The 12,485-nt window shown below is 39.4% G+C and overlaps 1 protein-coding gene across 1 annotated transcript; it reads left to right on the forward strand.

Annotated features, from left to right (window-relative positions):
- Positions 1-518: 518 nt before the first annotated feature.
- On the forward strand, positions 519-11,248 carry LOC128736669 (uncharacterized oxidoreductase YoxD-like). The gene is made up of 6 exons (XM_053831158.1): positions 519-1,052; positions 1,117-1,189; positions 1,256-1,439; positions 1,502-1,624; positions 1,687-1,744; positions 11,090-11,248. The coding sequence occupies exons 1-6, from the start codon at positions 519-521 to the stop codon at positions 11,246-11,248; spliced, it is 1,131 nt and encodes a 376-aa protein (XP_053687133.1).
- Positions 11,249-12,485: the final 1,237 nt, after the last annotated feature.

Below are 12,485 nucleotides of genomic sequence, written 5' to 3' on the forward strand. Positions count from 1 at the left end.
ACTAATATCATACTATAAAATTAATGCTTGTGGGTTTGATAGACGTTTACAACGATTTTGGTCTTCAATTTCGACCAACTGAAAGTTATGCAAACACTAAGAACCTTTATTTTGAGTGTATCATACAGTGGCATGCGGTAGGAATGTAATGTTTCACTGATAGTGGCAAAGGTTAGACACTAATACAGCCCTTGAGAGATGCGCTACTGCCTAGGTTGGTTCAACAATTGTAAAGTGCCAAAAACAGGTGAAGCTGAGTTTAACCTACGAAACAATCGCATCTTCTTCGACACCAGTTAATCGTAAATCTAATAACGCAATCAGCTACCTAATTTAACTTTATGATTCAGCTTTTTCACCTGAGTAAAACATGTCGAAAACACGCAGTCATTATATTTTACTTTCGATGAGCTCTGAATCACGCACGCTCCTCCTCAATCAGATTCAGCATCGAATCAAACCTGGCGCTCAGTCGAAACGGGACTTTACGTCAGTAGTGCGGTGAATTTGGGAGCAAAATGAGCAAATCTGCGGCTTACCTACGTAGTGAGGACGGTGCCTATGATGCGGCCGATAGTACGAAAGATTATGGCATGAATCACCTTGCTCTGTTATTTAATTTTATCAAACTGTTTGTGCTGCTGCTACCACGTTTAATGGTGGACTTCTTCCATGCATACATTTGGGCTCCGAAAAAGTCGATTCGTGGACAGGTGGCGCTAGTAACGGGCGGAGCCAATGGGTTCGGAAAAGCGCTCTCCATACGGCTGGCCAAGGAAGGATGCTCTATAGCGATCGCCGATATCGATATGGTAAGTGCACAGAAAACAGCTGCAGAGCTGCGACAGCATGGTTTCCGGACTGAGCCATTCAAGGCGGATGTAAGTGATCCTCACTCAGTGCACCAGTTGAGGTTGGATGTTGAAAATAAGCTGGGTCCGGTCGATATTCTCGTTAACAATGCTGGATTGTTGACAACTTTTGCGCTATCCGATGCTAGCACGGAGGATGTTCGCAAAATTTGCGATGTAAATTTGATGTCCCATCTGTGGGTGAGTGACCGATAAAAGCATTAAGCTTTGGTGAAAATTGAGGAAAGTTTTTTTTTGGATTCAGATGGTACGAGAATTCAAGGACGGCATGGTGGAACGCAGTCGAGGTCACATTGTTGGAATTAGTTCTATTCTAGGTATGTTGAATAATATCGCGAAATTGCCGCTTCTTCTGTAATGCATTCTCACTAATTTGGTTCCAGGATTCATGCATGCCTCCAAAGCTACTTGCTATTGTGTAACCAAGTTTGCAGTTCGCGGTTTGATGAAATGTTTGGACGATGAATTCTACCAATTGGGATTGGAAAAGAAGGTGGTCGCAACGGGCGTTTATCCAATTTTTATGACTACCCGGCAGTCGCTAATTGATCTAGTCATTAAAGTGGGGTTAGTTATAAGTATTGATCATGCAGATCGAAGAAGTATTATTATTTGTCTATAATTTACAGTGGATTACCCGTATTTCTAGCTCCCGAACATGTGGCCGACGCTACCGTGAACGGCATTCTAAAAAATCGCACGGAAATCATTGTGGGCACACCCATCGTTCGGCAATTTCTTAAAATTATTGAGTACGTTAAAAAGTCAATCTCTAATCGTTCATTATTTTATCCTAAATATCTCTGTTTTGCAGGCTTGTACCCATCAGCTTCCTGCATGTACTCTCAGAGGCGTGTGTGAACGCAGCCAATGTGCAGCATCTTAAAAGATGACGATCCTGTAAATTCTGGTTTTATGTGTATTGTTGAAATTTAAAGCACACCATAAAATGTAACCCAGGTAACCGTTAGGTTAGAAGATTTTTCGATCAGTATTGTAATATTTAGACAGAAATACTTTTACCTATTTTTGGACTACTTACTAAGGTTGAGAATACATCGTTATAATATATTACGAATAACTACGATGAATACTTCATGTCGCAACAGTTTCAAATTATGCAGAAACATTTATTTTCACCAATCGAATATAATCGATATTCTTATCACATTCCATCACTGTGGGAACATCAATATAGCAGCAAACGCAATACGGCTTGGGAAAGTTAGTCTAAAACAATTGCATTCTATACTGGTCGACTTTCAGTTTTCAATGCCAAGAATTAATTACAAAATGTTACAATGTCGGTTAACAATGATTTAAAGTCGTTTGACTGATCATACGTAATATTTCGAACAGCGTCAAATCAAAAATAGGACATCTTTATCGTACTAAATTGTAGTTTCAAGTCAATGTTGCGTCTCTGTGGAACTCCAGATTAATTACAGTAGTAACGCAAAAAAATTCTACGCCCTTGCGAGCGGTCCTTCCGGCAGTTAACCGGAACATTCGCCATGGCGAACGAAAATATGCGTGTAGGCATGTTTTTGAGTTCTTTCTTCGTTTTATTTATCAATTCATCCTCAGTTTTCGCGGCAAAATTGTTGGAGTAGATCTTACGCTTCAGGTTTGCCCATAAATTCTCGATGAGACGCAGCTGGAGGACGTTGGGCGGGCTCGTCAACTTAGGTACCATCCACTCCATGTCCTCCACGATCGCTTCAAGTAGTGGGTCGACGCCAGATCCGGTCAGAACACCGCGTCTTTGCCTTATGGCTTCCCAAGATGAACGACGCAACTTCCGGTAGGCACTTCGTACTATAAATTTCCCCGTTCACGGCCAGTTCGGAGCGAAAGAAGAAGCGGCTTTGACATCCCCTTCTCGCTGATTGTCAGCCACACCCGCACCTTCTTCGGGAACTTGGTGTGTGAAATGAACTTCACGTCGGACATCAGTTCCTTCGTGGGAGAAGTAAAATACGAAGTGCCCTGCCAGTCGTTGCCATCCAGGGTGTGATAGGTCTGGTCGTCCATCACCACCACTACGTCGCGATTCGCCTGGAAAATCGTCTTGACCACCTTATTCAGCCGCTGCCGCTGCGTCATTGCCTACAGCTCTGAGACCAGTGGACGGGACAGCCGCTTCCTGACATGTATGTCCATGTTCGCCAGGTACTCTTTCACTGTTTTGCCGGTTAAACCGATCTCCCGGCCAAGCGCACGCTGCGATGTAGCATCCTTTGTAGCTTCTTATCGCTCAGGGTCGTCGGCCGTCTGAAACCGGGCTTTCTTTCAATGCTTTGACTGTTGTCCAATAGTGCCAAAATGTTGTAGACACCGGAATGGGCGTATCCGGCGTCCACAAAGTGCCGCACGATGTCCGTTTTTGACGCGACGGGGTACCGTTCTTTGAACGCGTACACCTTTGAACGGAAAAGCTTCACTGTTTTTGCCATCACTCAATTAGCTGTCAATTGGGTTTTTTTATTGTCACCATCCGAAAAAAAATCCATTTTTTAATGCATACGACGCTAGTTTGATTCAGCATAGCAGTGATGCCCAGCAGCCGGAATGTCGACGGCCAAATCAGATTTCTCCATAAAAGCCGCGGGCTACAATGACTTCTTACTACGCCATCTCATAACAAAATATAAAATATACGACCTCAACTATTATTTCTCAGAGCTCAAGCGGGTTTTATGGAGCCCTGTGCTACTGCGGATCAAATTTTCATTCTCCTCCAGAAATGTCGGAGCAGGATTAAGATATCACAGCGGTCAGTGAATACAACCCTGGGAGTATGCTTTACGAGATGTGCTATATTATCTTACTAGTAGTAGTAAACAAGACAAGCTGAAGCTGAAGCTATGTGCACTCACATCAGCTTGGGGGACTCGGGGGGACTGAACCGTCGACGCAGGCAGGAGCTAATTGACGAGGAGTATTCGGTCTGCCTTTACGGACTGAAAGCAAGACTTTGCAGTCGGAAGTACAACGTGTGCACGCATCATATTTTCATAGATTTCTGGACAGCCTATGTCGAGCAACAGCCGAGAGCAAACAATCTTCAGCAGAAATAGCCAACTCCTAGCCTTCGCAGACAACCTCGACATCATTATACTAGAAACCTTGGATCGCGGAAGTAATCTACGTCAGACTAAATAAGAAGACTAGGAGGATTGGGATACAAATCAATGGTAAGAGAAGCCTCTTTTTCCCTTCAGAGAAAACAACGTTCACCTCCAACGGATAGTCCACGGCGATGAACTGAAAGTGGTTGATGAGTTCATATATTTAGGATCTTCGGTCACCGCCGACAATAATTCGAGTAAAAAGATTCAACGACGCAGTCGAGCCTACTCAGAGCCGTCGTTACAAAGCGCGAGGCCCTGTGCAGATTAACTAGCGAGTTTTTTTTTTGTATGCCACAAGGGCATTGGATTAAGAGGCCACGGTGACAGTCTTTATGATCATCTTTTGGGCCAGGGTCCGATTGCTCTACACAGTTTACGGACAACCCATTGATGGAGTTGTGCTAGATCTTGTACCCCAATTTAGTACTACATGGTTAATAATATCAATGACTTTTTGGGATTTGGGCTCTAGGAAGTAAACTTCCGAAGAAGTTATGCCTAGATAAAGCACAGCAACAGGGTTGGTAACTGTATTTGATTCCAATGGGATGCTTTCTTAAGTTTGTTAAGTTAAGCTTTTTATCTAGAATCCGAGGAGTTTGAGTGCATTACTGAGACTCAGCCTGACATCAATCAGTATTGGGGAAGGAATAGCATGTTTTCTTCAGCTAATGAACGCTAACGACTGGTTTTGTGGGGTTTATATTAGGTCTTGTAAACATCATAAAATGGTGATTTTAGAGATCCTAACAAACAGCTTAACAGTACAACAGTCAAATTATCTTCTAACGATAAATTCCACGTCGATAACACAAGCAATGATCTGATAACCAAGCTGCGATATCTTGTAAAGGAGTGCATCAACCACCATTGTCCAAAGCAATGGGAAGATAACTCCTTGTGGACGTCCTTTAATCACCGAAATCGTGACCGACGTATCTACTAATGATACTGTGATATCTCTGCTCGAAAGCATTGCTTGAATCTAACTCATTGTAGTGTGGTCGATTCCATTTTGAAAGAGAGCCGTAATAGTTAAAACGAAGGATGTGTAATCGAAGGCACCTTCGATATCAAGGAAAGCACAATGTGCTGTCTCCTGATATTTGAGTGATTTCTCAGTGCTGGAGATTTCATTGGTTCAAAAGAGGTAAGTGACCATTTGATTAAAGCCTCTGTGAACAATCGGTGTGCAAGCTGAGACGAGTCATTTGTATTATGTAACGAGGTGAAATCAATAAAATTAGGGTATGTTGCTGCTTCGTCGTAATTGCCTGTTCCCGTCCTATCCAACACAAATTATTAAAAATATCAGCGATTTTTATGACACACAATGCAAAATTAGTTATTCCCTAATATTTTAGTTTGTTGCCTCTCATACGCGATCAATCAAAGTGAGCTGAGATTTATTTAAATGCCATTTTTCATTAAAGAATTCCTAGCAGCCAAATTTCCTACGTTGTTTCTTGCGACGAAGAAGAAAATGTCAACTAATCGTTTCAATTTCCGTCATTCATAAAATGAAAATAACTCACGCAAGGCATTGTCGTTATTCTGCAGTCGGAAAAACTTGCATGACCTGCAGAAGTTTTGCAGAATAACATTTGTCATGCAGTCCTACACAAATACATGTGCGCTAGCTTCGTAAACGTTTTTTAGTATCGAACGATGAAAAATTTTGATGGACGAATTTTAAAACGGTACGACGAATTTAAGATATAAAGTCTGTTGCGTAATTTGAATAAAATGCTTTAATAATCGCTTTTTAGTGAATTCAAAGGGCACGGATCGGAAGGTAAGTGTTTTTGAGTAAAATCAACAGCAGAACTTTTGGCGTATTCATTAGGCTTATACAAATTTGAAAAAAAGTTTATGTCAGTCACCCCCCCCCCCCCCCCCATTCAAAAATGTGAAGGGGCAAAAACATAAAGTGTAATATTATAATGTTGCATTCGTTAGTGATAAGCAGATTTTTTTACAGTTCAACGAGTTTACATCTCTAAATTACCCAATTTGCCCAAGTTAAAGTAATTATCCCGTTAGTCTCAAACAATTTTGCCTCACCTACTAAGCTTTCTGATTCCTGCTGCAGGCCACAGGCAACTATTCTGCTTAACCTCTAAGTTTCCGACGTCAAAAATTAGGGTGCTTGCGATCAGATTTTTTAATTTTGTTATATTTTAGTTCAACTTGTTTTAAAAGAACCGAATTAGATTGTGGCAGCAATCAAATTAATCTATATATTAGTAAGTGTTGATACCGCTTTTGACGAAGATATTCCGACAGAGGGATTATTTTTCCCTTCATAGGTACTAGATAAGTTAAAAATGGAAATAAGACAAATTAAAAACGACAAACGAATCCGGAATATCAGCTATCGGTGCTCTCGGGGCTCCAAGTTGGTCGTTTTATGCCGTAGTGTCCAAGTATCTACACTATTTTTGGATGTTAGGGACGTAAACTTAAAGATATTTTTTTATTATGTATTGGATGCATGCAGAAAGCATGTCACTGAATTGGTCAAAACATGAAACTTTCTGACTATTCGCATGTTATGATTATCATTGGGATCAATGGTGGCCCCGAGCATAACACCATAACCATTCCTGCCAAAAGGAATTAAAGATCTCAAAGATTTCGAAGATTTTCCAATTGCCAAAGAGTTGTTATCGAAGCGGTTTGCATCCTTATTATACAAAGATAAACACATTGTTGGAGAACCAGGCTGAGGAATGGCTGAGGACATGCATATGACTAAAAGTTGATCAAGAAATACGCAGTATCAAACGTTTCAATTTCAGAGATTTTTTGTCTTTAAACATTTCGATTTCACAGCACAGGCGTTCCAAGTAAAAAAGTCGTTGGGATCTAAACTGCCATTTTCATAAGTTGGTTAAATTACGATACACAGAGGGGTCAATCCCGGCGTAGTGATTAGCATTCACGCTTCTCACGCCGAGGACCGGGTTCAAATCCCAACCCCACAAAAGTCACGAATGACCTAAGCTGTTAAAGTGACTCAATCAAACAAAACAAAAAAATACGATACTATTTCGTGGCTACCGAATTCTGACAATACCATTCGGCAGTTAGAGGGTATGAAATGGGGAAGGCAACTAGGAAAAAGCGCCCAACATAGCTCTAGCCATCCCAAGTCCCTACCTAGCGCCTCCACGTGGCCATACCTGGAAATACTTCAATTTGTATAATTGAGTAGCCAAACTAGGAGGTGCGGGGTCGCGCGGTTTTCAGTTCCTAACCTTACAAATGTAGTTTTAGGCAACCATTAAACCACACGACTTTCTTTTCAAGTATTATATGATTTAAACTTATATTTTTGGCAAACTAATCTATTTTTAGAGAGCGAAATAAAGCGCTATATCCTTGGCCAATTGCAGCTTGGCTTCTGGTCTAAATGCCATTAGTTCATCCCTGAGGGTCTGGAGTATCACTTAACCTTTATTAGCAAAGATACTCCCAACGACTGTAAATAAATCATTATCTATGTATATGGAAAGCGTTTGGTACGGGAGGTCCACGCTTTCTTCCTTCCCCTTAATTTCAAGGAGTTTAATGGAATTAGGTATTTTTTCTGGTTCCACATGATTCCTTGGAATTCTCTCTGTGGTACATGCTGCGCAGTTGGCCTGGCCGTTGACAACAAAAATGATTGGTTCAAGTAATCGTCATTTTCCAGGATGCCTTCAAGAATTGGCTGCGTTAGTGGGAGATTAGATTAGATAGATTAGAATGACCGTTCGGCAGTTAGAGCCTCGTAACCAAAAAAAAAAGACGATCGGTTGTATGCAGCTATAAAAATGTAACACTGTGATCGACTGCTGGGAGTTGTTAAGAGAATTTAATATTGGTTAAAGTGCTAAAAATGCAAAAATCAACAGTGTGTAATGTTATGAAGGGTCAACGAAGAACCTAGCTTTGAAAGGGCGGCAAAGAAACACGGAACTTGGTACCCGGATCTGGGGAGGAAGACATTGAGGTGTGTTAAGTTCAATACTTGCATCTTCATCCGGGATATGGCAAGAAAGTATAATGCTAACTATCAAACCACACGGCATCTTCTCGCTCGAGAAGGCTATAGAGTGCCACCCAAGTAACAATGAGGGAAGAAACATACTGATTCAGTCGCAGGGTATGATGAGTTCTCAAGTGACAATTTGGGTTTTATTACCCTCCTATGATGGCATTTAAGACCAAAATTGGTCATGAAAACCGCCATAAGAGTACAATAAATCTGACACTGTTGCTTGGGTCACAAATTACGTAATTACGATTAGAGGAGAGGGAGGGGAGAAGTTTGCGTGACTTGTTTTTTTTTTGTGGTATACTGGCTTAAGACTTCATGACTTGTTATTACATAAGAGGGAGGGGAAACTATGAGTACACACAGAAAAATGATGATAGTTAGAAACAACAATTACCTGTTGTTAAGATAAACTTGTCATATTTTTGAATCAAAAAAATATTGTTTAAATTGAATTTATACTCATTTTGCTTCTACTAAATCGCTTAAAAACCCAAAGAGACTTATTTTTGGTTTCACAATTTTTTCTTTGATAGAAACCAGCTATTATTCGAAATTACAAACCTTATTGTTGAACTAAAAGGTCAAACAGTTAGAATAAAAAAAACTGGGTTCGCCCTTTGTTGTTGAAATTTTTTGTTGATTTTATATAGAAATCTTTCGCATTTACAATTTATTTTTCTCGGCCCAATAGCCATTCGGTGTGCTGGTAGCCTACTAAATATAACAAAAAAAATTTATTTTTCTGTGTGTACAATTGCGTAACAAAGTTATGAATACCAGAAAGGCAGTTACAAAACCAGAAAAAGATGTGTTGGTGGTAGAAAACACGAAATTGGTTTAGACTGATGGAGATTCGGATACAAAATAATAGTTCGTAGCAGATGAAGATGAATAATTATAGTTGGCAATCGTTTGATCCAACATGTGCCGGTGTTTATGCTGAAGTTTTTGCTGATTTTCTTGAATTCGTTAAAAAGAATATTCGGTTTATATGATCTTTATTCAATATGAAGATACGACCCAGTAAACCATTTGGTTTGTATATCTCGATTGCAACTGAGATATACGAAATCATATCTGAACGAAAAAGTTATATTTCACGCCATATAAGAACATATATGTACCAAAGTGGAGGCGATATACGTGCGTAAATTTTGACAACTATTTGTAATTCTATTTTGCGTGGTTTTTATAACACGCAACTAAATACTCCTGAATATATGATTAAGATATAATCAAATATTGCAATCGTCTATACTGCTTTATAATTCACAGTCATGAATTGTATATGAAGACACGCACGACTGCAAAACAACTTATTGTTCACTTCGGTTTGGCATACTCTAATCATTATACAATTCCAATGTGAAATTGACATGAAACCGATTTAATGTGAACTTTCTATTACGATTTTGTGTTATCTGGGGAGGGGAGGTTTGGTAAATGTTACGTAGTTTAATAGTTAAATAGCCAAATAGTAATAGCTGATGGTCAAATAGTCAAGTGCTCCCAGAAGAGTCAAGAAACAACGACAATCCGTCAACAATCCATATAACGAATTTTTGAATATAGTTTAAAATCATGAACATACAGCAATCTAAATTCGATTCCGCAAGCAGAATCTACATTGTTGCAAAAGAAAATAAACATGCTTGGTCTAAAGTTACAGTCTTGCGGTACATCAGCTTTGTTTATACGGGACGATACAATAAGAGCGTTACCATTTCACAAATTGATACGAACGATGCAATCGCAATCATCAAATTTTATTAAGTAGTATATGATGAAAGATGTAGTTATGGTCAGCTTTTAAGTCAGTGTAAATCACACCCATTATTTGCACCTTTTCGCTCTATTTCAATAATTCAAATGTTAAACGGGAAATCTAGAAGATGCGTTTCATCACTCCTGCAGACCAATGTTTCATTCCAATAGAGAGTGATGGCTGTCCGAAAAATTATTCGTCTTCGAATTACCCACAAACTTTCTTTCCAAAATGGACTTCTCAGCTTAGCTTTGCAGGAATAAAGTTATTCATGTGACCGATTATAATGTTTCTTGTTCAAAATTCTCGACATATCGTCAGTTTAATTACCTCATGAAATTGCTTATTTTCTCTTTTTTCGACAGTCACAATCGAATAATTTGATCTCACTAAACAATGCAGTGCAACACCACATTCGTCAACTGAAAAAGAAACTCAATTGGGCGCCGTCGGCTCTCCGCCCGAAGAGGATTAATCATTTCAATCAGCTCACCCAACCGAAACCAAAAGTTGAAGAGACAATATTAATACTTCCTGTTAGCACCTTACCTGCATTCTGACATCAGCATACAAATCGGACGCTCGGTTTTTTTTTTTTCGAAGCCCCTGAAGATATTCCACTGCGGCTCCGGGACTATACGTGATCGACTTATCAATTCGGTTGTTAATTTGTCGGGTGTCCCCTTTGCAATTGGTTGATTGGCTGGTTGTGATCATCAGCAGCAGTTTCGGAAGGAAATGGTCATTCTTGAAGGTGAGATGGGTTATTGTTTTGTTGTGTTATTCCTTATAAAGGAAATGCATCATTTTGGAAGTGAGTTTGGTAATAAAAATTAAGTTTTGATTTTGTTTCATATTTGCTTATATTTAAAGCTTGATTGACAGAATATCAATTGAAAAATTCGTGGAATCGGCTTAGTCAACTTAATATCTTTATATCGTAGACATTTCAAGGCAGTCCCCACTAGAAGCCTAACTCGAGGACTATATTTTTTCATTTTTCTTTACTCACAGCCTTACAGCTCACGGCCATTACTGTCTACTCTAGTAAAGAAAATCAATTATTATGCAACTAAATATATGGCACAAAACCACCATGCACAACCAAATGCATTTGTTCTTTTCTTTCTCTGTTATGAAAACCTTCTTTGTCGGTCGAACTGCAATATGGTTTCACTAGACAATCTTTGGACGTTTGACTTTGACTTCTACTTTGGTGCTATTGTTGTACTGTAGCTAAGTATGTAGGTAAGCGGGTATTTGCAAATTCTAGTCTCGTGCTGCTGCAGTTTATCCTAATCCTAATCGATTGCCTGTCGACCTTGCTCCGCACAAGCTCGATACGATACAGTGCAATTTTAACATGCAGAAGCAGCAACAGCAACAACAACAGCGACAAGGTAAACGTCGATTTTCAGCTACCAACACCTAATGCCAGTTCATGATAGGAAATTAGAATGCGGGAGGGAATCCGTTTGATCCACCACCTTTCTTGACTTGTTTCGTAACTGACAGTCAGTGACTAGGATAGTAACGTGCTCCAATGCTGTTTCAGTTTTAGAAGTTAACTGTTCTGTGCACGTTTGACACATCGAACGAGTATTAAGTTCAATTTTAATTTTTTTTAACTTAACCTGTGCAAAAACTATTAATAAATAAAATGAAATTTGAAAGTGGTAATAATACCTAACAGTATTATGCTGACTTGCATGCAACTCCTTCGACGAAAATCTTGAATGAAACAGGCGTATCGCGTGAAATCTTGCACACAAGACGTGAAATATTTCATCACCAGACCGTTCCAACGATGTTAATTTGGTGGAGGCGCATGGTTATCGAATAAATTGAACAAATAGTGAACCTATTTTTTGATTTTCCTTCTTAGCAAATGCATAAACTAAGTAAATTAGGTAAATAAAATTAGGATTTCAAATCAAAAATTGCATTTCTTTCCTCGTGCCAGCAAGAAAAACTCATCCACTCAAAACCCAATACCATTTTTTCTTGTTGTTTATTTGAATCTCATGTTTTGCAATATACAATACTTTCCGAGACGGTTATCGGACGTAAAACACGCATGGCAGAAACATCGAAACAAAGATTTTTTGTTTTTGAATTCAATCGAATCCTTTTCCAGGGAGAGGGCGGAGGAGGTCAAACTCCCCAACACAAAAAAGGGTTGAAGTTGCCTAATGCCTTCTTTGGTGGTGGTGTCGTTTCTCGCTTTTGAAAACTTAAGCTTGCAATTTTTCGTTTTGCTTTTGCGGGTGCTGATTTGTTGATATGCCTAACATTTTTTAGTTGTTCTTTTTTTTTGGTTTTCTTCAATTGGTTTTGCCAATTTGCGCAAGGAGTGCGAGGAGGGGAAAACAATCGATTTCGACAAACCAGAAACGGAACGAAAAACACGTTACATCTATTAATCTATACTGACGGAATGCTAGAATGTATAGAATCTCTTTTTTTTTGTTCTTCTCTAGCACGATTGTTGCACATCACATTGTTTTGAACAGTTATAAGCGGATCTGTGTTTGCACTAGTTGCGATCTAAATATGTGTCTATTTACACGTTAGCCGAACGGAGCCGGTTCTTTTTTTCTTGTTTTGGTTTTTGCTAGAGCATTGATTTGGTTGTTTCTTCTGTCTGCTGGGGCCGGCAATAGATTTCT

The sequence above is a fragment of the Sabethes cyaneus genome, chromosome 2 (assembly GCF_943734655.1).
Source record: "Sabethes cyaneus chromosome 2, idSabCyanKW18_F2, whole genome shotgun sequence".
NCBI lineage: Eukaryota > Metazoa > Arthropoda > Insecta > Diptera > Culicidae > Sabethes > Sabethes cyaneus.